The 27,743-nt window shown below is 37.3% G+C and overlaps 1 protein-coding gene across 2 annotated transcripts in view; it reads left to right on the top strand.

Moving 5' to 3' along the window:
• The window catches only part of ATP6V1H (ATPase H+ transporting V1 subunit H), a 47,685-nt gene extending 21,247 nt beyond the window's left edge, over window positions 1-26,438 (top strand). For both annotated transcript variants that reach the window (XM_062488980.1, XM_062488990.1), the window contains exons 8-14: window positions 990-1,087; window positions 2,523-2,715; window positions 5,742-5,920; window positions 6,707-6,832; window positions 8,987-9,088; window positions 13,970-14,083; window positions 26,085-26,438. In XM_062488980.1, coding sequence (XP_062344964.1) covers window positions 990-1,087; window positions 2,523-2,715; window positions 5,742-5,920; window positions 6,707-6,832; window positions 8,987-9,088; window positions 13,970-14,083; window positions 26,085-26,145 — 873 coding nt within the window. In that variant the 3' untranslated portion in view covers window positions 26,146-26,438. The remainder of the gene's footprint in view (window positions 1-989; window positions 1,088-2,522; window positions 2,716-5,741; window positions 5,921-6,706; window positions 6,833-8,986; window positions 9,089-13,969; window positions 14,084-26,084) is intronic.
• Window positions 26,439-27,743: the final 1,305 nt, after the last annotated feature.

The raw sequence follows: 27,743 nt of genomic DNA, 5'->3' as shown, positions 1-27,743 counted from the left end.
CAGAAATCAGTATTCATTGAACTGTGGCACTGCATGGATATACTGTGCCATGGCAGGGTCCCAGAGCAGCAGAATGCAAATATGTTTTAGCATAATTAAAGTGGGTAAGTATTGTCTTAACTTCGTTAGTGTTTGGATTTCAGATCTAGCTTATGCAGGATTTCCAAGCAGGTCCTGTCTTATTTCAGAATAAATTAGAGATGCAGTTGTAGTATTTTATGTAGGAAATGAGAGCTGGAATCCATTACAAAATTTCAATTATAATAGTGTTGGAAGACAATGTTTTTATGACAGACTCTTTAAAAAGAAAACTCCAAATTCAGTGGGTTGGTGATGCAGTTAAATTAATGCATTATTTGGAGTGGGAGAGATGTCTGTGTGTTTATAGCTGTTTTATTTGCATGGTGTGTGAAAATGGATACTTTCAATGGGAGATGGCTGATTTGAGCCCAGATGCACAGACTTAGTTTTTACATAAAGGACTTAAATCTCTCATGAGAGACGCAGAATGAGTTACTCTTTATTTTCAATTCTGCTTATTGCCTCCTTTCTTTTCATATGGGATTGCCTAACTTCTTTAGTTCATTAAATATTTGAAAGGTTTGATCTTGTGTTATGTGAGTGAGCTGCCACGAGACTTTCAAGAAAAAAGCTGATAGGGAGGAAAAAAAGCAAACAACATTTTATCAGCAGCATATCTGATTAATGTATGATTAGTATTAGTGAAGGTAATGCTGACAATTGAGTAAGAAGAGAAAAACATGCTCTGGCAAATTTATTCAGACAAAAGACAGCTTTCATTCATATATACTGAAGGAAGGCATGTTCAAATGTTCTGATAATGTAAAGTGGTGTCTCTTGCATAACACTTCTTTAATATTCAGAACTCTCTCCTTCTATGCCAGTAAAGCCTAATTAGGGAAACTGTACTTCAGCACTTACTACCTGACTCTTCTGATAAGAAGTGATGTGTTGTTCTTTTTGGCCAGAGTTCCCAGTATGTACAATGTGTTGCTGGATGTCTGCAGCTGATGCTCAGGGTCAATGAATACCGCTTTGCATGGGTAGAAGCAGATGGAGTAAATTGGTGAGCAACTATTTCAATGTATATGGATATACATGCACTTACAAGTAGTACATTCCCCAGTGACCTTTTTTTGGAATAGAACTCTCTTGTAATAGACAGCTGTTTTCTTTGCAAACAGAAGAGATTTGTTTTCAAACATGAACAGAGTCAAATAGACAAATGAAACTTACACTTTAATGTAACTTTAATGCAACTTTCCTGTTCAAGAAGAGCTGGTTAAATATGTATCTGAACAGGAATATAACCACTTGTCTTGAGCTGAAGATGTTCAGCTTATTTTTTAATAGAACAAGGACTAATGAAATGAGTTTCTGCTAATCATCCTGGTATTTGAGTTTGGAACTGTTCTGTCTGAAAATATTAGTGAAAGGAGAAACATTTTCTAGTGTGAAGACTAATTTTTTTCCACATATGGCTTCAAGTACGTCATTCTTTTATCCAATTCTCTTAATAAATAACTTTGCATTAGGCTAGGATTTCAGCACTAATCTTATTTAAAAAATGCTTGCCTATAAAGAGTTTTTCTGTCATCTCTGCCTCTGCTGGGGATGGTTGGTACATAATTTGCTCTTTAATGAAAAATACTACTTAACACTGAAAATGGAGAAAAGCCAAAATTCCTAGTGACGTGTTCTTCAAGTGATGTTCCTATTTGTCAAGTCGACACTGCTGAAACCAATGAGGCTTTTTAATCAAGTATTAAAGTACTACAATAAGCCTATATTTTACCATGCTTGAACTTGTCTTAAATTTTTAAAGAATTATTTTGAATGTAGATTCCTTTTTAAGTTTTAAATTGAGCTACCCATTTCAAAATTTACCTGTATATTGCTTAATACATTTTCCAAACTTAGCTGAGCAGACCTTCTGCATGATGTCTTCTTGAAGATCTTGTGATATTTTTATTTTTCTAGAAGTACTTGGTGTATTTGTATCTATGAGCTGTTTTCTCAGAACTTGCTGTTAAATAATGAATACTTCAGCTCATTTCAGGCATGCCTGTGGACAAGTACAATTAAGGAATGAATTTAAATTTGTGTAGATTTTGTTTTGTTTATTTCTTAAGTTTGAAGGAGTAGCTGAGTTTTCTCTGTTTCTCCAGAATGACAAACAATGCTTTAAACATACCAGTAGAAAAACTGTCTTGGCAACCCAGAACATGGATACAGTACCACATTAGTTCAAATGGGAAATGCTACTTTATGGCTCTAAGGCTGAGAAATAGCCATCTCTTTAAAAGATGTCTTTCTGAACAAGCTGCTTATACAATGATAAATAGTGATGCAGGTTACTGTGAAATGTGTGTTGTATGCTTATCCTCAGTAGCTCTTTCAAATAAATTTTTGTTACCATTTCTTTTAATGTTTCAGATTGGAACAATGCAACTTATGTAGTCATTACTTAAAATTAAATGTGTACTATGTCAATTTTTTAGCATCATGGGTGTCTTGAGCAACAAATGCGGTTTTCAGCTCCAGTATCAGATGATTTTTTGTGTGTGGCTGCTGGCATTTAGCCCTCAAATGTGTGAATATCTTCGTCGGTACAATATTGTCCCTGTGCTGTCAGATATTCTTCAAGAATCTGTCAAAGAGAAAGTAACCAGGATCATCCTTGCAGCATTTCGGGTAAGTATCTGTTGACTGCAGCCCTACTGTGCTTCTCTCACAAATTCCTAGGTCTCAAATGTCGCTGATGCACAGCTGTTTCTGCTGGACCATAGCAATGAGCTGAAAGTTTTATTCTCTGGTGGGTTTGTTGTTGTTGTTGAGTATTTTTTTGTGAACTTGAGCTTTTGCTACAGGTAATATACAGGCTATTACAAGTAATAGATATCTGCTATTCAATGCCTTCTTTAAATAGGATTGACTAAAAATCCCAGTGTTAACACAGGCACTAGTGATTTCTCTTTTTTAATTCAAGATTCTTTTTCCTACTGGTAGTGCTGTAAAACCCTGGAGTTACTAGTATCTGATAAATTTTACCTTATGAAGCTTTAATTAACTGGATATTATTTTGAATACATATGTTTGTCCAACTGAGAAGTTATTCTTATTTACTACTCCAAAAATCTTTTCTTGGTGCCTCTGTAAAGGCAGAAGAGAATACCCATGTGAGAGTGATTAGTTGAAATACTGTGTCTGCATTACCTGAAAATTCCTGGTCCTGTTTAAGATAATTCAGAAGAACTGAGTACCTAGGCTTGGTGTTTTCACTGTGAGAGTACCATTTCATGTTCATGGATCCTACTAGTTTTATGTGCACGCTTGCCAAGTGCCTTGTGAATAATACAGGAAAGCTGTAACAACTTGTAATGCTGTTTTCCAGCAGCACTTGGTATCCTGAATAGGAAATGTAGGTCTTGGCAGGTGCTTAGTTTTTCTGGATGTGGATTGTGTTCCAATAGTAAGTGTTGCAAGCACATTAGAATGGGGAGAGGGAAATTGTTGCTTACTGACTTGCTGATTTGCAATAATAAGCAGTGTGAAGGTGCTTACTCTGTCTCTCTATCTGAAAGCATCTGCCACTGAAAGATTTCTGGAGAAAGCAGATCATAAGAATCTGCTGCTGGTCCTGTTGAAGGAGTGCAGTGGTATGAGATGCTCAGTAGGAGCTATTCTTACTATATGTTCTTACTATTCTTGCTCTGTAGATGTTGTAGTGTTCTTAAAGGTCTTAATGTTAGGATTAAGCAGGAACATATAGCAAGACAGATTGGGAAAAAAAATTAAAAGAACAAAAGAAGCTGAGAAGCTCAGCAGTTTATAGCTAGTTTCTTCCTATTCTGAGGTCATAAAAAGTAGGAGAAATAATTGCTAGTTCTTAGATTTACTGTGTTTTGCAAGAGGAGACAGAAATGAAGCAATTTTTTAAAAATAAAGGCTAACAAAGAATAAGTTGTTTCTGTTACAGGCTTAGGGGAGTGTAACTTACCTGTTTCCTTTCTCAACATTAAGGAGTTGTGTTGGCGTGAAGATGAGTTGTTAACTGGCAGCCAGGAACATAATAGAGTAGAAATTAGACATCAGAGCTGTGAGTTCTGAAGCAAAATTAATACAGGTGGCAGAGGCAAAGTAGTCCTTTTCCTCTATGAAATGCCACAGTATCAGTTTATGGGAGGGGGAAGGGAATTGAATAAAAGACTAGGCTTGATGATTCCCCAGATCTGTCTGTGCATTACTGAAGGTGCTCCATGAGTCTTGGCAACTTGGATGTCCTCTCTACTACTTGCTGTCTCCTAATTTGACATATTTCACTTTTTTGTCAAGTTAATTGCCTGAAGTATATAACTGCAAATGTATTAATTTTTTTTTGTAAAGCAACAAGTGTTGGGTACTCCTCTCTCTCTGAATCTACTATTTTCTCTACCTATTATTTTATCCTCTCATAATCCATACTGTTATTCCCTTCTATGTCTGTTTCCTGCCTAGAATTAGCCTTATACTTTAAGATTTTGTTTTCATTACTGAGTAGTTTACTGACCCGTTCTATATAGTCATATGTTTGTGTTTTTACTTTGTTAACATATCCTTTCAAATTCACTATGAAAAGCTTGAGTATCTCACTATGGTATGAGATGGGTAATAATATTTGGAATAGCTTCCACATCTGCTTGCAATTATCTTAACTAGGTGTTCTTCGGAACCTTTATCCACCTGCTTCTTGAACCTGTTGAATTGTCTTTTTTAAGATTCATTATTTTTCTATTTGCTCTCATTAGCAGTTTTAACTCTAAAGTAAATTAGCATTACTTGCTGTGAATTACCTTTTAGTTCTTTTACTGAAGTAGAAACTGGGGTGGTTTTTTTTTTTGCACATTAAAGCTAATTGTATATGGCCATTAAAAGCAGTAATATGACATTTAGTTTGCAAGTTTTAAAGTTGATGTGCAGTGTTCTGCCTCAGTAACTAATAGGATATCTGATAGCAAAGAAACCTCAGGAGTTCTGTGATAAGAGTGATGCAGTCAATTCCTTCTGTATACTGCTTATTTCTGACAGATGTTAAGACTTACTTATATGAGCACATGTTCTGTTTATTAAGGGCTTTGTCTTTAATATGAAATTCATGTTTTCAGCTTTATCAAAAAGTGCAGGTGGCCAGCTCAGATTGAAAAATATAATTGAAAGAAGATTGAGTAGAAATGTAATGAATAAATGATATTGGAACTTGTCTACTCATTCTGTGCTTATAATTCCCATCTTACCAACAAGCTTCTGTTTAAATAAAAATGTCTAGTTGGAATATTCCCAAACTTGAAAAGAGCTGATCTAATCCAGATGGTAACTTTGAATTGGAAATAAGACTTCAGGTTATTTTGTTGTAAAGGCTCTCTGCTTTATGCTATTGCTGCACAGAAAGCTAAAATGATAATCCAAGATAAAAGTGGTTGTTTATGGTGGAGGTTCTGGTATTTGGGATATAAACCTGCCCTTTTTCTTTGAATAGTCTTTGTAGTCACCTCAGTTTCATGTGGAAAATATTCAGAACTGATGAATTAATACTTTCTATTATTGAAGAAAGATTATTTCAGGAAGTGGTCAATTTTGTCGCATACTAAGTTAAAAAGTTCCAGTAAGAATTTCTTTAAAATACTGCTTTGTTTCAAAGAAGTCTGTTCCTAAACAAAATAAATACGTCTTTACTTCCCTAGAATTTGTTAGAGAAATCTACTGAGAGAGAAACTCGCCAAGAATATGCTCTTGCCATGATTCAGTGTAAGGTTTTAAAGCAGCTAGAGAATTTGGATCAGCAGAAATATGATGATGAAGACATCAGTGAAGATATCAAATTTCTACTGGACAAGCTTGGTGAGAGCGTGCAAGACCTTAGGTATGCTTTGCAGTGTGCACTTTAAAAAATGAAGTTATACGACTGTTGGTAGAATCTTTTTCTTTTGTAAGGCTAAAATATGTACAGATTTAGGATATGTAAATGCTGTTTAGTAAGATCAAGCATACAGAGATGTGCTGGTTGTTGGTTTCCTATTGTACGTCAGTATTTGCAGGCTGAATAGAAAATAAATCTTCACTTGTATATGTGATCTTTGTAACTGAGAAGTTGTTAAAGGACTCGAAAATGATCTTAAAGGATTTCTAGTCAAAACTGAAGCCTACCTGATTCGAATAAATTCTACTGTCCAGATTAACTAAAGTTTTTGTTAGTGTTTACCTAGTTCTTGGTCTTGTACCTAAACTGAAGTGCATATTGTAGGTAGTGTCAAAGGTTTCAGTGGATGGAAGGAAAAGATTAAAATTCTTGATTGGGGAAGTTAAGACATAAAAACCCAGCAAAACAGAGAATTAAATTCCAAAATGTTGCATTTGTGAGGCTTGGGTTTTTTGTTGGTTTTTGTTTGTTTTGTTATTTATTTCCTGGGAATAGTATTTTGGGATGGCTAGAGGGTTGTGTTTGAAAGCACTTTTTCTTCTTGCCTCTTATGCATTTTGTTAGTTACTAAATGGTGAGACAGGGAACAATTCTCATAATCTGCAGAGCATTGGCTTCCAAATATGTCATAGCAATTTGAGTTCCAGCTTTGTTAGGTATAGGCTTGAGCATATGGTTCAAATTTTTGTAGAAGCTTGGCCAGTGTCTCATTTAGGTCTTGTGTTGCAGCTCCTTTGATGAATACAGCTCTGAGCTCAAGTCAGGAAGACTGGAGTGGAGTCCTGTGCACAAATCTGAGAAGTTTTGGCGTGAGAATGCTGTAAGACTAAATGAGAAGAACTATGAACTACTCAAGTAAGTTTTCAAGTCCTGAATCATGTGGTCCTTTAATATTTTCTGTGTTTAAATGAACCTGAATCTAATATAGGTTTTACATTTTAACACGAAGTAGTGTCAAGAATGGAAGCAAGTCAAAACATCCTGCTTATTTTAGTATGTGTAGTTTGTTCGGTTCAAAACCAGAATTGTTCATACGCTTTTACTGGTCAAAATATATTTACGATAGAGGAAATATCTTTATCTTAACTTGCATGCAGGTTTGATTTGATTAAAAATGTTTTTACTGTATCTCTTAATCTTAGTTTGTACTGTGTGGTGATGTTAATCTGAGTAATGAACTCCTATCTTGGATATTTGGGAGTGGAAAGTTGTGATACTTTTCCTTGAAAAATTTGACTCAATGCATTATGTTGCAATATATCTATTTTGTGTTGGGACTGTGTTTGGAGTACCTAGATGATCAAAGGAAGTGAACCTGAACTCGTATTTATTTGCAGTCAAGGTCTGGCTGTCTGGTCTATGAAACTACATCCTGAAATGATGCCTAGCTCTCAGTTGTTCTACGTTCATTGTCATTAATTGATAACACATGGTGTTCTTTCAGTTCAAGGCTTGCTAATAAGTGCCATAGCTAACAGAAATCAGGAGGTCAAACGGAGCATGTGAGATGTTAGAAGACATAGCACAGAGCAAGGTGATCCTGAGCCTTATGTGCATTTCAGCTGGCCTGGCACCTCACCAAAAGTGTCTGATAAATTCTTCCCTGAGTTCAGCATATTGCTGAATATGTAGGATTATAGACTTAAAAATTTTAGATGCTCACAACTGCAGCATGACGTGGATGTTGAGGCTTAGTGTTTCCTGTAGTGATTGCTGTAGTGTTTTGCTGTATTTATTTCTCCTGGTTCTGGGATTTAATTTCTTGTGCTTTTGCTGCTACAAGGACAGTGATCTTCAGTGGTTCCTTTAACACACCCCCAACTCTCAAAAAACCACCTCCAAAAACTTAACACCACAATAGCAATCCCAACAAACCAATCCACAAAAAACACACCCATCTTCCACCACAACATAATGGGGAGATTCTTGCACCTCAGAACTTCATTTTTTGCCTGGTAAGGCATTTGCCAGACAATCCTTATTTGGTTTGAGCCATATAATTTTATATTTCCTCATCTGCATGCTTATTAGTTTTCTAAATCTAATACTCTATTAAACATAATTGTTTTCATACCTTCTGCCATTTCTGCCTCCTTTGATGTTGGACTTGTAATTTGTTCAGCATCATTATATGGATCTTCGGTGTCTTCTGCTTAGTGTTACTGTTCAAGTTTCTGCTTCCTCTTCTTGTCAAAAGTAGGAGTTCTTTTCATTTGAGAAGTGCTTTTTCTGTCACTTTCTAGCCTCTAGGGAGGCAGTGGCTGTGATAATTTAATTTTACCAGAATGTTCCTTTTTAAAATTCCAGTTGAATTTTTAACCTACCTATTTCAGCTTGTTTCTAATTTTCTCTGACTGGAATGCTTTTATCATCTCACTAAGCATAGAATACTCTAATTTTCCAGTGTTCTGTATGTTTAATCTTTTCAACTGTGCCTAACCTTCATGATCTGTGTCATTTTCCTCCCTTCTCATTGCTGGGTAGAGAACAGTGTTACTTGTAGCTGTTTTCCACTAAAGGTGGTTTGACTACTCAATTAAGAAATGCAGACAGTATTTCTATGTATGCTAAGAAAATAACATGTGGCACTGAAATAATTTACAAGGCAGTATAGCTTTCATCTCAGTTTTTGAGTTAGGACAGAACTGCTTTTTATTGAAGCTTAGGTAGGACTCAGAATTGTTGGTCTTGAAGCCAAAGTATAAAAAAAGGAGAGCGTTTGTAATCCTTGGTTATAGGTATTTGTGTATGTAGCTCACTAAACTTACTCTAGTGAATACTTTAATCTGTTAATTAGGGCAGGTTCTCAGTTTTGTTACAGTACAACTGTATGTTTGGAAAAGGTTCTAGCTTTACTGTTTGGCTGACTTGTAAAAGATCTTTTTGCTTATGGGCTTTGTTATTTTAAGTTATCACTGATTAAAAAACTCTCAACGAATAAGAAAACCAAAACAAAAAGTAAAAACCAACCCAAAAACTGGGACCTGATTGTTTTAATTTCTTTCCTAGAATCCTGACAAAACTTCTGGAGGTTTCTGATGATCCCCAGGTGCTGGCTGTAGCTGCTCATGACGTGGGAGAATATGTACGACACTATCCCCGTGGGAAACGGTAGGAAAATGCCAGTATGTTGTTATCCTAGAGAGGAGCTGGAGTATGTACTGTACCTGTGGCATTTTCTGCTTATTTATATTAAAATATGCTATAAAGGGATTGCAGGTTATGTTTAGGTTTTATTAATTGGGAAGATAAGAAAACACAAACTAGATCAGATGAGAAACTTCATACTAGATCTTTGACTTAATATATTTCAATGTCTCTTAACTGTGAAGGGAACGAGTGTTTAAAGGGAGTATTGAATACAATGTTTAGACTAAAGCAGAAGCCAGGCATCAGAAGAAATGGAAGAACTACCAAGAGTTTAATCAACATATAATTTTTCCTCTCCGTTATGATTAATTGGGACTGTAATTATTTGACTTTGGGTAGACATGGACTATTTCAACAATGCCAAAGACTGTTCTGTCACTTAAGAGAAGTTTTTTTTTCCACAAACAATTGCTGTTGTAATTTCAGTGATACACAGATTCAGTTGTCACTCTTCCATTTAAGCATGTTTTAGCTACACAAATACTCATTTTGGTGAAAACTTTCATGTTTATTATAAACCCAAATTCCTGTTGAAATACACGTGGACATTGCTATATTTTCCTGCTTTAAAAGGCCATGAGCAAAGATGTTTGAGTAATTGCACCTCTTAGGTAGAGATCACTGAAGCAGAAAGAAGCCATTGGTTTTTCCAGGAATCTGGCTTATCACTCACACAGAGGGATATGTGGCTTAATTTTTGTAGCAAAGAAGCAGTCTGTTCCTGTTTTCTGCACAGGGTGTCATGGTGTAACCCCATCTGGCAACTCAAGCTCCAAACAGCCACTTGCTGTCTCCCCACAGCAGGATGGGGGAGAGAAACAAAAGTAAAAGTGAGAAAATCTGTGGGTTGAGATGAAGACAATCTAATAGGTAAAGCAGAACAAAAATTCACTGCTTCCCACTGGCAGGCAGGTGTTCAACCATCCCAGGGAAAGCAGGTCTTTGTCATGCATAACGGGTGCTTGGAAAGACAAACACCATAACTTGGATTGGTCCCCCCTTCCTTCTCCTTCTCCCAGTTTTATGTGCTGAGCATGTTGGTGTATGGTATAGAATATCCCTTTGGTTAGTTGGGGTCAGCTGCCATGGCTGTGTCCTGTCCCAAGTCCTGGTGCAATCTGGCCAGCCCCCTTGCTGGTGGGATGAGGAATAGAGAAGGCCTTGATGCAGTGCAAATGTTGCTCAGCAATAATGAAATTAACACTGTTTTTAGTATAAAGAAGAAAATTAACTATCTCAGCTAAAATCAGCTCAATAGGTTAACAATGGCCTTCTAGTTGTGAATTTAATGAACTCTTTTTGTGCAGACTGCTATCTGGACAACATGGAAAATGGACTAAAACTTCAGGCCATATGTATGCTAGGAAGATGTGTTGGCTCCAGAAATCCTCACAGCCCTCATAGTCTTGTAAGCACTGAAATGGTGTTTGGAGGAAAGGAAAGATATCCTTCAGTAAAGTGGAAACTAATAGTGCTGCCTGCAAGTGGCAAAGTTGGAGGACTAGCTAATACTGGTTGTTCTTGCTTTGAGCAGCTCTTTGGATGAAATAATTTTATTATATATTTGCCATATTTAAACAGCTTGCATGCCTTTACCTGAATGTGTGGGCCAGTATGGCCATGCAGCTGCTGGACCAAAGCTATGAAATCAGAAGAGTAGATAAACAGGATCTGTATCCTTTTGTCTGTAGTTGGGAAAATGTATAGCTGTTAGGACTACAGCTCCACTCAGCCCCCAGGCTGTTAAGCCTATTCAGCAGTGTGCCAGCCTTCAAAAGGAGTGGTCATCAGCAAATAAAAAGTGTCTTAGATACTTTTCCAACCCACATGCTTATCTCAAATTCTAATACTTCGGCTGCTTTCTGTTTACAGACTTGGCTTATTTAGCTCTCTGTTCCATGGAACAAACTGAAATACCTCACTCTCTTTCTTTTAAAGAATTTCATTTTTAATCTATTGTGTTCTTACCAAATGTGACTTCAGCAATTTTGGAACTAACTAAAAGCTTAAAATATCTGTGGATTATACATCCATTCCAGCATAATGGTCCATTTCTTATGGTTTTTTGATATATAGTCATGTACTGCTCCCACACGTGATGGGTATTTCACACTCTCATTGCATGACTCACTTTAAGAAAGGATACAGTTCCTTGGTTTAGAAAAGTAGAAGAATTCAGGTGTCTTAAATACTTTTGTTTCTGTTAAGTGTTTATTGTCAACTCTTAACTGGATCATCCTTTAGCCTTTGAAAGTTGAAGAGATGATTTGGATACTAAAACTACTTGACTTCACCTGCTGCACACAGTGGAGAACTACAGCTCTAGTTCTGGTCAACCTTTCCCATTGTCTGACAAAATAAGTGTTTTTTAATGAAATACTGCATTTTTGCATGGGTATTCCCCAGTGCTTAAGTAATTTAAAGTTGCTTTTGAAATTACACATTGTAGACCAAATTGCTGAGACAGTAGCACTGTGGGTTTCTCATGAGGCTCACCAGGATGCATTTTCTGAGAGTGTAACAGCAGAAATAAAGTATAACACCAGTGCTTCCTGTCACTAAAAATAAATGCAGGCCTCCAGCACAGCTTCCTTGTGACCAAAGGGTCATTTTTATGTATGATCAACACTTAGAATTTCTTGAATGCTGTGAATATGGGCTTTGTATTTTACATGTATAAGAGATGGACACCTAGAGCCATTCTCTTCCTTAGCTCAGGATTCAGAAAAAAACTTGTATTCCCTTTTTCACCCTGGCTTTCAGAGAAGTAGTTTGGATTTTATATTTTTTTTTCCCCGCTCTAACAGTCTGAATTGTAGTCATTCGTCTTTTCTTCTGTGTCTTCTTTCTCCCTCTAAATGGATCATGTTAAAACCTGAATCTTTGGCATCCATAAACTTTTTTTGAAATGCCACTATTTTGACTTGGTGCAGTGATGTTATAGGGAGCAGTCACTGCAGAAGATGTGCACATATAACTGTTCTGCTGGGCTCTATTACTTCTGTGAAGTAAGCAGCAGTTGAGGAGAGGGGAAACTAAATGTGGTGTTTTGGACACATTTGGAACTTGAAGGAACATGATTCACTGTGAACCTTCTTCACTGTTTAGACCTTCAGGTTAAGAATCCGTGGCTGGGAAGTGATTTGTACCTGTGAGCAGCATTATGCAAGAATGATAATACTGTTCTTCAACTCTTCGTGTTTTCAGCAGTAATTTCAGTGATGTATTGTCATCTGAAAGAACCTATTACCATTTGTGATTATAGGCTTTTAACCTTTCATTTTGGTTCTTGCATTCTTCTAGCATAAGGAAGCTTTTGAGTTTAATGCCTTTTTCACATCCTTTCCATTCTTGAAAATTCAGTGGTTTAAGTCAGTCCCTTAATAAAAAAAATATTGTTTCATATTCTTGCCTTTGTGCGCAGTGGTTTTATATTTAACTCATTTGAAAGGTGAGGCAGCATAAGGCAGGCATAAAGGTTTTTTTTTCTTTTTTGGATCTGTTAGATTACTAATAACTGCTTGAATTCTTGGCAAGGATTTTCCAGCTTGAAACAATTGCACTTTTGTGAATCCATTCCTGCTTTATGAAACAAATGTTTTAGTATTATTGGGAAATAATATTCTCTGTGGTCTTAGGGATGGTTTTGACTGAGTCATAAAATGAAATGGAAAACTCTCTTTTTCATCTCTGTGCTATGTCTTCATACCTGTTCTGTAGTTTGCAAAAATATGTTGTGTTGCACAGCAGCAGTGCATTAATCTGGGCATGAAAAGAGGGGTACTTCATGTAGATGTAAGTACTTGTAATACAAGCTTAGAATGGCAGTGCAGCATCAGGTTAAGCCTAAAGCAAATGATAGCATCTTCACAGGATAGCATGTTTAACTACTAAGTAGCCTGTGAGAAAACTGATGTAAAAAAAAAAATGAAAGTCAGTGAGTAAATCAGCTTATATATTCCTTACAAAGTCTCTCCAAACTTATTGTTGTGACAGACTGAAGTGCTGCATGTGAAGTCATCTGAATGGTGATCCTTTTTCAGGTTTTAAGTGTATTGCCTTCCATGGTTTTTATTAAGAAATAACATATTAATGACATGCAATACAAGGTTTCATCAGTATTTCATAGGGGATTTGGTATAGCTGTTAAAAAGCTGTGGCTGACTATGGTAGTGAAGTTTGTAGTGGAAGATGCAGCTGAAGCATATCCTTTTTGTGGAAATGGTACCTTAACAGCCAGTTCTGCATCTTGTGCAGGAGTAGCTGTGGATCTAGTACAGTTTGAATGTCAAAAAGCACTATGTATTAGGTGATTATGATTATATGTATGGTGATTTAATAGGTGTTGGTGTGATTACAAGCATTTTTCTGTATTAGACAGTGCCAGAAGAGATTGAGGTTTTATTCTTGCAAAAAATAGTGACCTGGCTGTCATCCATTTATGGGGTGGAGTGCCCTACCTCTCCTACCTAATAATTGATAATGCTGTACCCTGTGGACCATTTTAGAGAGCTGTGTAAAGTAAATAATGCTTTCTGAAAAGGGCTATTTTCTTGATTATTTATTTCAAAGTAGCAAAGAGGAGTCCCGTATAAATACTTTGATGTTGTGAGTTCTTAAAAAATCTGTTTTTTTTTAAATCAGTAGTTATTACAAGAGATAATCAGTGTTTGTAACACTTCAGGTGAGATGTGTACCTTAGCAAATAAATAATTTTAATAAAATAAATATTATATAATTTAAACTTAGCCTCTTAATGCCTTGAATGTGAAGTGGCTGGATAGGATAGCTACCCAGAATTGAAAGTAATGTCAAAAAACTTGCTCCTCTCCTGTTTTTCAGAGTGATTGAACAGCTTGGTGGTAAGCAGCTGGTCATGAACCACATGCATCATGAAGACCAGCAAGTTCGTTATAATGCACTACTGGCTGTGCAGAAGCTGATGGTTCACAATTGGTATGTGAAGATCATTTAACATACTACTAACCATGAGAAATCTTTGTTGTGGAGAGAGGATTCAAGATAGTAGATTTCTTTTAGGGAAGAAATAACATTTTTATGTGTTAAGACAGCAGTTTTTGAACAGTAGATTAATATGATGCTTATGGCAAGAACTTGGTTTTTCTGTGTATTTTGGAGCAGTTGAATTGAGTAGCTTCCTTACATGGTTGAATGTCACACAAGTAATTCACTTGAACAATATATTTTAGCTTAGTATTAAAATTATTAGCAAAAATGTATTTTTATTAGGAAAAGGTTCTTCACCCAGAGGGTAATTGGGCACTGGAACAGGCTCCCCAGGAAAGTGGTCACAGAACCAGCCCGACAGAGTTCAAAGACTGTTTGGACAATCCTCTCAGACACATGGTGTGACTCTTGGGCTGGCCCTCTGCAAGGCCAGGAGCTGGACTCGATGGTTTTTGTGGTTCCTTTCAAACTCAGGATATTCTGTAGTGATTCTATGAATTTAATTGAACTGCTTGTGGAATAGCAGAAGTTTGTGGGCTGATTGAGTAGTTCTCTAATAACCCTGAAGTCTTGGCAAGTTCTGGCACAGAACTTGCTGGTGGGTGATGTTGCCTTTCTAACAGAACACAGGACCTTTATAGGGAATCATTGAAGGGCTGAAGCTCTGAAAAACTTCAGTGTTCATGGAGCAACTTTGTATAAATTGTCAAACTAATTAGGTATGGTAAGCATAAAGCATGGAGAGTTAAAGATACTAATTAGGAGTTTTTAATCTAGCTATTAATTATGAGTGCACCAGAGCTCATATTTTCAGTCTGGCATTACCTTAAAGGAAGATAAAATACAGCAATACATCTGAGTATGTTGGAACATAAGTGTTGGGATACAAAAAAACTAGTTTTGAATTTAAGCAATCTTTTTTTTCTGGAAAGCTTAGTGCTTGGACGTATCTATAACTTCTGTCAATTTTCTCACCTATGACAGAATGTAAATTTTCTGAAAGGCTGAGTAGAGATGATGCTAGTAGTGTGAAAGTGGTAGGGGAACAATATCTACCAAGCACCTTCTGACAGGTTAAGTCACTTCCTTGCTGTGACAGGCTGGCTAAGTTGAAAAAAAGCTCCCGCTGTCTCTTTGCAGTGTATCATAGGTAAAATAAAGCTAATTTTCTCCCTTTCCTTCTGAGGAATATGGATTTTAAGTTTTAAACTCTCATGCATGTTATATTCATTTTAGCCTACTCCCTCCCTCACATACTGTGGGAACCTTCTATCAAAGAGGAACATGTGTTTAAATACCCTACTATGAAAAATCCAGCTAATACTCTCCACCTGTAAGGAGTACTTTGATAAATCACATGGAATTTCTGAGTGTGTGGAGATGGAGTCTAAACACATGGTCATGTTCAATCTAATTTTTGGTCATTACTGTATATTATGCTCCACTCTGCTTCTCAGTATGCTGTTCTGATACATGTGAAACATTCTGACTGTTACAAACCAGCTACAACTAAATAGAGATTACAGCATGGAAAGTTTAATTACTGATACTGCCTTCTGCAGTGGGGACAGGTTTTATTTCATGTGTGTTCTGATGGCTTGAAAATCTGGTAGGAAGACCTTTGGTCTTTCTCCAGCACAAACCTCTCTGGTAGTAAAAGTTTTCCTGAATGCCAAGACTGGCCTTTTCTCACTTTCAGTGAGAGAATAATACTTGTAAAAGCATCTCATCTGGTCTTCTAGATTAGTTTTGGTTTTTTAATGGTATGAACATTTCTGTGCCTGCTTTTCACAGTTTGTGAACCTTTAGACTTGAGACTGAGGGGGAGATGGCAAAAGTGCTTAGTTTCAGATCTTCAGACATGTCGGTAAAAAGAATCTGTGTAAGTTAGTGCCACTTCTACATTCATATTTGTCATCTCTGTAGGGAATATTTTCTTTTTTAATTCATAGTGGAACAAGCCTCTGGGACACATTGTCCTTGGCTCTTATTTGCCAAAGTAGTGTTCCCCCTGGCAGGGGCTTATAGCTTAAGCAAAGGAAATGACATGATGTTTGCATGTGGGGAGCTGGGTCTGGCTTTGTGTAGATCTGGCTTTTGATGAGTGTTGGGAGCTCTTCTGTTTCACTGCTGGCTCTTCTCACCACACAAGCCAAGTCCTCTGACTGCTGAGCACTTCAGTTTAAGTGCCTGTTTACTTAGTTTTGCATTGTCATAAGATATGTTATTCAGCAACTTCAAGGTTTTGCTTCCCTTGCTCTTCCAAGCTGGGGGAACAATAAGCGTTCTTCCCCTTGCTTCCACTTAGTCTGGAATTACAGTTATTTCACTCAAAGCAATTGTGTTTCTTTCCTTGAGTTTAACTGGCACAGAACAATTTGGCATTACTGTCTGTGACACGAATGAAAGAGGTAGAGTAGGCTTCTCCTGAAGGCTGACTGAGAGAAGGATTAGAAAATAAAGCTTTGCTCTGCCCCAATGAGGCTTGGTGCAAGTGCTGTGCCTGGAAGCTCAGAGTAAGAAAAACTTGTGGTACGTGAATCGTGAATCGAGGGAGTGCCATGGGGCAGCTGAAGTAGCATTCTGCCTAAACACAGCTGTATCATTCAACTGTTAGCTCAACTTAGAGACAATCAACTCCTAAGTAATTTGAATAGTTCATTACCGGCTGCTCAACTGGCTTTCCCTTAGGGGTTTTTAAGTCAGGAATTAATGGGGGAAAATCAGATGTCAGGCATTCTCTAAATGGTGAAGCTATGTTGGCAAAAGCAGTAACTGCTGTCAGCTATTCAGATGAGATAAGTTCAAGTGAAATATTCCAGTTACATTTGCATGTTAAATGATCATGCACTTGATGAAGCGAGAAGCAGAATTATCTTTTTAGCATCACTTACTGCCTATACATGGGAATTAATCCTGAATTTCGATCTGAATTGTGTTAGTCATGGCACCCCGTGCTGATAGTAAGAACATGAGTAGTGGGTTGACCTGGGGTGCATGTACCCACCAAAGCTGCTGTATCACTCCACAACTGGACAGGGGAGAGAAAATACAATGAAGGATTCCTTAGTTGAGATAAGGACCAGGAGATACCACTCACCAAATACTGTCACAGGCAAAACAGGCTCAAATTAGAGATAATTAATTGAATTTATTACTAACAAAACCAGAGCAGGATAGTGAGAAGCAAAGAAGACTTAAAAACCACCTTCTCTCTACCCCTCCCTCCTGCCCAGCTCTACCTCCTCTCCTAGGGCTGCAGGGGTATGGAATAGGAGTAATGGCCAGTTTGTCCCACATTGTTTTCTCCCACTGGTTAGGGAGAGGAATACTTCCCCTGCTCCATAATGGGGTCCCTGCCATGGAAGATAGTTCTCCATGAACTTCTGCAATGTGACAGCACTGCCCCCCCCCCAAACTACTGCAGCCTGAGTCACTCTACTGTGGGGTGCAGTCCTTCAAGAACAGGCTACTCCAGCATGTGTCCCTCCACAGGGTCACAAGTCCTACCAGGAAACCTGCTCTGATATGGGCTTCTCTCTCCATGGATCTGCAGATCCTCATCAGGACCCTGTTCCAGCACAGGCTCCTCTCAAGCATTCACTTGCTTGGGCATGAGGCCCCTGAACTCCTCCTTGATACCAACATGAAGAGTATGGGTGTGTTGGCAGGTGCTAAACAGTGGGAGTTAGGATGTATCACCTAAGCATGGTCAAGTATGATATGGAAATAGAATTCATAAAAGGTATACTGAATGAAGCAACAAACTGGACAAGCTTTGAATATGCAAGAGGTTCATACATGATTTTCTTAATGCACAGCCTGGACAAAATTACTTGTTCTCCATCTTTTAAAATGAGGAATTCTGCAGGGAGACAGTAAAAAATTCTGAAACTGCTTAGGATTTGCAGTATGTTATATTTAGAAACTGTTACTCTACAGATAGCTTCTGTACAATGCCTGCATTTGGGAGTGAGAAGTGCAGGGTATAGTGTTAGTTAACTGGCAGCCACAAAGCTTGCACCCACCCTCACCCCCTATTTTTTACTCCATCCTAACACTGAGGTGTGGAATGCTTAGTAGAGTAGTAGGCTTAAATCTAGGAAACAGTACCTACAGGATAGTGACTTCCACTATATTTATTTCTCCTGGTTCTTAGCCTTCATTATTGCTACAATTCCTTTTCAGTAGTTAACAGAAGTCGACTAAATGAAGTTTGAGAAGATAGTGTTTCTGATAAAAATTAATCTTTTTAAGATTAATTAAGAGAGCAGTTCCTAGCTAGAGTGAGACAAATTAGGCAAAAATCCAATTAATTACAGGCACACTTGATAGCTAATGGAGTGTTCTGTCTTTTTATTTGCACATAAATGTGTATTCTTATAAAACTTCATTCCATGTAGGTGTAGAGGCTGTGTTTTTTATTTGGCATATGCTCTCTTCGATTCACACTGCGCTCCTGTTTTCTGTCATGAGATCTCTAGTCTGGCAGAAACACTTTAATATTTCTAGAGCTCATGTTAGTGTAGAAAATATCAGACATTCTGCTCAGTTTGCATCTTCTTTTTTTCAAAGAAATTGCTTCCTTTCATGAACTGTTCTGAAAAACATGTCACCAAAGAAGTAACTTTTTAATAATTTGCTTCTGATTGATGTTCTTTAAAAATTTGATTTCCTGATAGGAAACAGGCAAACGCTATTGATGTTGGTAATTCTTACATAAAAAGCTCTTAAGTCCTGAAAGCAACAAAATCCTTTGTCATAACTAAATCTTCTGATTAAATATAAAGCCATTTTCAAACCACATTGCAAGGTTTAGTCAAGTGGATTTTTAAAATTGGTGCAGAATGGCTCTGTGTGTTAGCTCATAGCACAACTTATAAGTTAAAAATGGCTCATGCTTTGTCTTCCTAATAGAAAGGCACATATTGAATTGGATTTCACAGTTTATTTTCTTTTAAAATCAAATGCTTAGGTAATAGCTTTGTTATAAAAACTCATTGATCTGCTGTTTCTTCTTTGCTTGTATGTGATGTTGTGAACTGGAAGTCTAGAATAACTCTTTCAAAGGTTGACAAAACCAGGGAAACTGCTGAGAGGAAAGGAGTTTCTTGTAGTGGTGTCTCAATTGGAAGACTGACATTAATACTGCATGTCATGTCATGTCATGTCATGTCATAAGGAGGGATTTAAACCATGCCATGAGTAATGTTTCCAATAATCACAAGATAATCTGTAGATTGTCTGTTAATAATACTGCATTCAGCTGAAGACAGAGCTCCATTTGGAAACACAGAGCTCCTCTCATGTAATGTTCATAATCCTTCTGGATAACCATTCAGACCTGTTTAGTTTTTATGTGCACCTCAGAATGCTGAGCATCTCTTTACTGTCAATAATAAACAGAAACAATGTCCTATATTTTGTTTCTCTTAACAGTTGACTTTTGTTATATTTGTTTGTGTGAAGTGGAATCTGTTAAACTAAGTATTGAGAATTGCAGAGATGTTTGCACTATCTTTTCTCTCTTGAGATCCACAGCCACATTGATGGTTCACATTCATGGTTCCACTGAAAAAGATAATTTACAAAATTCTTCAGTTTGATGTGTTGGAGGGCCAAAACTGTTTGGTCAAAGTGGCATTGATTCTGCTGTGTACGTCTGTTTCTTTGTTTTTATTGTTGGTTTGTGATGACCTAACCTTCAAAACTACTCATGGTAGGCATTGGTATAATAGACACTTTTTATATTCTTTAATACCATTTTAAAATTGGAATATTCCATGTTGCATAAATCCACTGAATCAAATAAGAAAAGCGTGTTCAGTAAACAGATGAGAAAAGAGAACAGCAGTTTTCCAGTGGTAGCACTCCAGCTTTGGCAGTTTTCCCAGCCCAGCTCTCTAGGAAGATGTCTCTTTGTTTTTCACTTCACTACTTTCATAACTGTTCTCTTTCTGTTTACTTCTGTGAAGAACATGATAATGAGGAACACACATATATATTTTCTATATATAATGTATATTTGTATTTTTTCTCTATTATGTATATAAAAAAACCCCTGTAGTGTTATAACTTTGGATCCAGCAGTAAGACATGTTAATATTACATTTCAGGAACCAAGTATTAGCATCACTCCAGGTTTGATTTGAGCCTGGCTTTATTTTCTTTCCCGGCTTCTGTGACTGTGGCTCTGTGGGGAGGCAAATGCACCTGTGGTGGCTGGCCCCTGTGGAGCTCCACTTGCCTTTCTCCCAGCCACCACCAGTGTTCATGTGACACTGCAGTAAACACGTTCAAGGGAGCTTATTTGTAGAAATCAATTCACTGCAATTCACTTGAATTGTTAAATGAACAAAAAAATACTGTCTCATCAAAATACCCTGAGTGCCTCGTGAGAACGACAGGGCTATACAGCTGGAGTGGGTTAAAGGTTGGGTGTTCCAGCTTTGTCTCACATTGGATTAGATGGACCCTAGGCAGATGGTTGCAGTCTTGTTGTGGTGTTGCCACTTCATGTGTACTGCTCAGAACTTCCAGGGATGGTTAATCTGTAGAGTGTTAACACTTACAAGACAGTGTTTTCAGGGGTTAGTTTAACCTGCTTAGAATTGGAATATGTCAGTTATGTAATTCATATACATATATGAATTACATATATACCTATGTGTAAAGCCACAATAAATTAGTAAAACTGGTCCATCACTTTCTAGTCTAATAACTTCTCTCCAGGTTACTAGACCTCTAGCAGAACTGCAACATAAGGCTGGCAAAAGTGATCAATTTGCTCAAACTATTCTATTTGCCTGTCTTGTGAACTTGTTTAACTATTTGCCCTGTCTTTGATTTGTCTGTAAACAGTGTATGTTGGCAATGTCTTTGGAGTGTGTTGAGTCAAGTGGCAGGCTTTTTGAAGGATTTCTTTAGCACTAGCTTTTCCATTTCATTTTCAAAGGTATGGGACTCTAGGCTCATGTTTAGATAGAGAAAAATAAAATCACTATTTTTATTTTGGCTTTGTCAAAGAAAGGTATTCTGTCTCTTGGGAACATCAGTCTGCTAAACCAAGCTAGACATTGCAGATATTCAATACTATCAAATATTTTTGATAACTTACTTCTGTATTAACCAGCATGCAAAAGTTAAATGTTAGAAAAAAGAAAATATTAAAATTTCACCCTTCCTTTATTCTGTGCTTTGTATACTTTTCTTCCTTGTTAATTTTCAGTGTTCTTTCAAGGACAGGTAGTCTGACTGCACTGGAATTTGGAATATAACAATGAAAGTAGTACTACTTCAAGGCTTGTTTCTTTTAACACATGGCCTCTAGGGACCTGTTGTATGTGTCTTATATCTTTCCCTTCTATCATAGATTGTTTGTTGTTGACAGCAATATTTTAGTATATGGTATATATTGGTGTAAAATTTGTAGGCAGTGTCTTGTGCCACTTTGCAATTATCTCCTTATTCCACATTCACTGAATTTAGGGGCTTACATGTTGGACCAGTTCTGTGTGCCTTTTCCTAAATAAACTTTTGTCTTGGAGCGACAAAAGCATTTGTTTCAATTATGACATTTAAGTATATCTCTGCTTCAAGGTGTAAGCATCTCTCATGAGAAACAAAAACTGATTAAATTAAACAAAATGAAGAAACAAATTGGAATAAGAATTTGAGATAAAATGAATTAATGTATTCACCTCTAAACCTCATTTTCTTCTTGGAAAAAGCACTTTGGAAACAGAAGAAAATGTGTGCTTAAAAGAGGCCTGAAAAAGGGGGAATTTCTAGTGTGAAACCAATCTCACTTGTTGTTTTAGTAAGAATGAAAAGCTTTATTGCAAATGGAAATTACTTATGCTTCCATAAGACGTTTGGGTGACCAGGGAAGTGAAAATGTGTGGTGTTTCAAGTCTTGTTGATCTGAGCTTTAATTGGGAAATGGAAGATTTTATAGTTAGTCTCAAAAGTGATGTACTACAGTTGCATGTTTGAAGCTTTTCTGCAGTAGAGACATAATATTTTTTTTGTTCTTATGAATTTATACTGAATCAGTTGTTTCATGTTTGAATGCTGTTATCTGTAATAGCTTCATCTGCTTTTTAATAAGGATGGTTTTATGTCAAAGGAAGTGAGAAGATGGCTAAACCTGATCTTTCTATAAAGGCCTTTCTGTTACAGTGTGAGGAAAATGGTTTAAAAATTCCTTGTAGAGGTCCAAGGCTTATAGCTTGCAGATACGAGAAAAAGTAAGTCTAATACCTGCCTTGTTACTTTCCATTGTAGTGTTCATCACAAGTCTCAGATGCTATTTTGAATATTTTATCAACTGATTTGTTGTCTTATGACAGGATTCATCCTTTCATCGAGCATGCTCTTACAGTGCAATGGGTTGAATGCTTGCATTCTTACAGGTGACTTTAATTTTCTGAGGTGAATAGTAATTTTAAAGTCCCATTTTTTTCTTAAGATTTAGCTAAATATCAGTGCAGGATAAAGTCTTAGGCCCTTAATTTGTAATAGCATGGGGATGGACACTTGTCAAACTTATGAGTGAAGTTTGGAGCTTACAGTGCTTCTTAACCTCCTAATGTGATGAAACACCAGTATTTATAAAACATTTGAATCTTCTTTTAATATGTGTTTTAGCAGAGGGAGAACTTAACATTTTGGAGGAGGTCTAGAGAAGAGCTATTTAGAAACATGGAACACCTGTCCTGTGAGGAAAAGCTCTGAGTTGGGGTTGTTAAGTCTGGACAAGAGGAGGCTCTGGGGAGATGTTAGAGCAAGCTATACAGTACTAAAGGAGGCCTACAGGAAGGCTAGAGAGGGCCTTCTCACAAGGCCAAGGGGTGGTGGCTGTAAAATAAAATGGGGTTGATTTAGATTGGATATCAGGAAGAAATTATTTCCTGTGAGGGTGGTGAGACACTGGAAGAGGTTTCCCAGAGAATCTGTGGATGCCCCATACTGTGGAGTATTCAAGGCCAGGTTGGAGGGGGCTCTCAGCAACCTGGTCTCGTGGAAAGTGTCCCCTGCCCATTGTAAAGGGGGTAACTGCACCACCTAATCAGTGGCTTGTCTTTGTTTTCTTCTGTCTTCACTCAGAGTCAGGATTAAAAACATGAAGGAGACAAATTTCTCATGTTCAGACTTGGTTGTGTATTAAATCTTATCTATAGTATACAGAGTTCTGCAGCACTTCTAGCTACCAGCTAAAGGTGAGCAAAATGGAGGCCTGAGTCTAGCTAGTTACAAGGTCTTTTAAAGCTAAACAGTCCAATAAAGAGCTAACACCTATATTATTTATACTTTTGACCAAATAACCAAACTCCTGTGGCCTGCCATGAAGCACTAACTGTCCAACCAAAAACTACTACCTGAAATCATGGACAAGAAGGAAGAAAAGATAGAAGACGACAACACCCCAAAACCTCTATCTTGTCCTGTACCTATTACTATATTCTAAAAATCCCAAATTCAAAACTCTTCACCATGTGAAATCACACGCTTCTATTCTAACTACACACCTGTGATTCTAACTCCATCACTCAAACTTGGGAGCCTTCTCCAAGGCCTCAAGTCAAAAGCAGTGTTCTTCAGGCGGTCCGTGCCAGAAAGCACAGAAAGCTCAAAACTCCCAGGCTTCTGGGTTCCAACAGCCCATGGCAGAGGATTTGGAACCAGATGATCTCTAAGGTCCCTTCCAACCCAAACTATTCTGTGATTCCATGTTCATCTAATCTTGACTGTGCAATAACTTGTCTTGGATTAACCAGTGACCCTCAGATGGAAGGGATAACCAAACAGAAAATCAAGTGATACTTCTAGCAGCTTGTAACACCAGGTTTTTGCATTTCAGTGGTTCTTGGCGGTGCCTAAAGAGGTGATGGGGTAGGAACACTATGGTATTTTCACTTGGGTTTGCAGCATGACAGGTACTCATTTTGTATGGGGAAATGGGATGAGAGCTTTTCTTTGACCCTGGACTTAAACCTCACACCTACAAAAGGTTTTGTAGGGAAGATACTGTTCTACCTACTGTAGAAGTTGAATGTCTGTGAAGGCATTACAAAATGTGCTACTGCTGTGCTGCCTTGAAGATTATTGCTGACTGCACTGCGCTCTGGTGGAGTTTTTGGAAAATCTTGGTAGTGCATGTTAAACAGTGTAAGCTTTGCAATAGTTGTAGTGTTATGGATTATTAGCTTGACTGATTTTCCTACTTCGATGTAATAGTGTGGGAATTTCACATTCAGTATGGTTCACCTGTGCTTTAAGAATAAATAATGCTCTAGGTTTGTAATATGCTGAGCAGAGCCGTGTATGCAGCATCAGTTGCTTTCAAGGCTGGATGTCAGAGAAGAATTACTAGAGTCAGTACATGCATATAGGCATGAAACAAGTGCAAAAAAGGACAACCAAAACCATGGAGCAGTAAGAGGTTTGCTGAGTGTAGAAACTCTTCCATAGTTGCTGACTGTGTTTTTGGATGGCTGTCAAATTTTGTTTTAGTGATATATTTTGACTCCTGCAAAACCAAGAGAGCAGCTAATTTCCTTCTTTGCCAGCAGGAGCTTCTACTTTGAGGGTGATAACCTGCCTGTTATGAGCAAGAGTTGTATCTATTAAGTGGAGCCCAAGCATTATAATACTGTGATCTTACACAGCACCTGATGAAGCTGTAAATGAAGGTGCTAAACCATAACATATAGTTCAGCATACAAATGATGTGTTATTTTCTTTGCTAGCGATGTTTGAAGTTAACATTTTATATAAACTTTTGCTTTTCTGCATGCTTAATGTTAAAAATGAGAACAGTGGTGTTGGGAGGTAGAGTTGAGGTGCTGGGCTTCACTTTGCAATAGGAATTGCAATGCATAAGGAATAACTGTTCAACAGGACACTAAACTGAAAACTAGTTTTTGAAATGTGCAAAAAACCTGATCTTTTAAATCTGTTTTTCTAATAAAGCAAAAACACGTACTCTTGAGTTGGGTGGGGATTTTTTGAGACTTCTTTCTGAACACTTTCTGAACATTCCTCTGAGATGCTTCTAGTGCTTAACCTGTGTAGGTTGAAATATCTGTGTAGTGAGAAAGCACAGTACTAAGTGTATGATCAGCAGTAGAAAAAGAACGCCTACATTTCACAAGTCCTGAAATCTCTCTCTCACTTGATACAGTGGTACAATTATTGTATTTTCTGTGACAAGCAGCAGCCCAGGTACTATTACTAAAGACGGCTTTCAGCTTTTTGCGGTTCTTTTTTTGTGAAGTGTTGATCTGCTTTCACAAGAGACAGTGAAGGATTGTAATGTTCAGAAGAACTGTGCAGTATTTTTCCGTGGAATTCAGGTACTGTTGCTCAGGGCAAGTGTCAGTATTCTGGTAGATGTTCCAGAGGTGAGAGGAGAGATAGAAAATAAGTGGTTTAGTGCACTTCAAAGTGCAGGTGAGAAAGACACTTCAAAGAAAGTATTTGTATACAGTGGGCCTGGATTCATGATCTTTTCTTTTTCTCAAATTGAATATGTAGTTGAGTCAGCATCTGTTTTGCTTGCCTATGGGTTGTATTGCCAGTATGTCCTTTGTGTTACTTGTGCTCCTGCAGCTGGGTTATGGAAAAGGATACTTTTAGATGTTTTGCCACAGCTTCTAAAATATGTATTCAACAAGCAAAATTTTATCTGCTTCATGGGTGTTCTGTGTAAGTTGTCAGGGCTTCTACATGTTCCCACTGGCCTCTTTCCTTATCTAGACAGCTTTGTTGATGTTTGATTTGTACTTTATTTTCATAGGGCAGGTGATGGATATCTAAAGCTTGAGTGCTCTCATTTCTCCACTTCATTAATAACAGTAGACATTATTTGAAGGATTAATTCTGAACTTAAAGCTTTTTCTTCTTTATCAACTTTATAGTTTCCCACCACTATTGCACTACCTGCTCTCCAGAACATTTCTCAATCTAATTTTTTCTTGTATTTCAGGGAATACCTTGGGAAACAGTTGCAGTCAGAACAACCTCAAACGGCCACCGCACGGAGCTAAACACTTCTGTCAGTTCATGCAGTTCGTGCTTACAACTACAGTGTGTTTATCTTTAAATGAACATAAAGGAAATACTGAAATCACGTGGTCTTTGTCTGCTGTGGGTGCATAAACATTCCAACTTTCCTTTAGTGTTGTTGGCTTACTAAAAATTTGTTTGTTCAAATTTGTTAGTTCTGCTGATTATGCCTATTAGCTTCTTGTTCTATTCTGAATGTATATGAAGAAATGTGGCTAATATATTGCATTTGTTTTATGTATTTATTCTCATAATAAAGACTATTATTAAAGGATATCCATTCCATAGTGGATATTACAACTAGTCTAGAAAAATTGTTCTCTTCTTTTAGTGGGCTCTCAGTGTTGTTCACTTCCCAAAGAGAAGCAAGTTGTCCTCTTGTGTCTCAGACAAATTAATAAAGCTTTGACTTAGTGTTTCATAAAAAGTGCAATAGCCGAAGAAATATTGATTATCAGTACTAAAATATATACCAAGTCTCAAAATAGTGTTAAAGTTGTATATAAAAGCAAATGTATAGGTAGGGTTTTTTGGGGGGGTGTGGTAATTCTCTGGTTAGAATACATTAAAAAATCTGGAAATGAGAAGAGAAAATGAGCACTCCTTCACCCATGAAAACATACTCTCAGGTTATTAGTCCAGCTGTATAACACCAGGGGTTGAGGTCAGAGGTCTGTGGATCAGAGATCAAGTGGAGGTGTTTTTTTTTGTTTTTTTTTTGAAGTGTGTACTAACTGCTGAACTTGTAATTTCATGGACTTTTTGGTTATTGAAAATACTTGTAAATGTTAGGTTCTGGTTTCATTCTAAAATCTATTGTATATTAAGCTAGATAATTTGGCTACCAATGTTTTCTGTGTTTTGTAGCTTCTGACATAAAATATGTAATAACTGAATTTAAGATTATCTTGGCTTGGCATATGAAAACAGTTTTGTTGCATAGATAGAAGCCTGGCTCCAGGCACTTGCAACAACAAGCAGTTAATATTCTTGTGATTCATTATTAGAATTTAAAAAAATGGTGAACATAACTCAATCCTTAATCTTGTCAGTAATCTTTTGAGGTGCAATCTCTGAGGAAGCTTACAGTACTTTGTCATACAGTGAAAAGACTAATTGGGAAGACTTTCCTTATCCAGCCTGGATTTTCATCCTATTTAATTAAAATCTGACCACTGTTGCAATGGAGAGAGAGGAGAGTTAGAGGACTACAGGTTGATGATTTCTTGGTCTGCTTAATTAAAATTTGACTGTGTATCTTAGTGACTGTTGCTTACTTTTGCATATAGGAGGTGAAGGCTTTGATATTGCAGTAAGTATCATAAGGGTAAATGCTGAAGCATAAGAAGAAATAACGCTCACTCCAACTAAAGTCAGGTTATCTGAGTCAATATTAACTCAGTGCTGCATATTCCCACAGTGCTGGGGGATACTGGTGGTGTGGGAAGCAGTTGGGAGAACAAGGGTGCACTTACACTGCTGTTCTTATCTTGGGTCAGTTGAATGCTCTTGAAATGAATCTCTGAGCCCTCCCTCCATTTTGCACTTCAATTTACATTGCATGGTGGTGTCAGCCCAT

Source organism: Cinclus cinclus, chromosome 1 (genome assembly GCF_963662255.1).
Source record: "Cinclus cinclus chromosome 1, bCinCin1.1, whole genome shotgun sequence".
Lineage (NCBI taxonomy): Eukaryota > Metazoa > Chordata > Aves > Passeriformes > Cinclidae > Cinclus > Cinclus cinclus.
The sequence above is the reverse complement of the archived record's forward strand: the minus strand, read 5'-3'. Positions and strand labels throughout refer to the sequence as shown.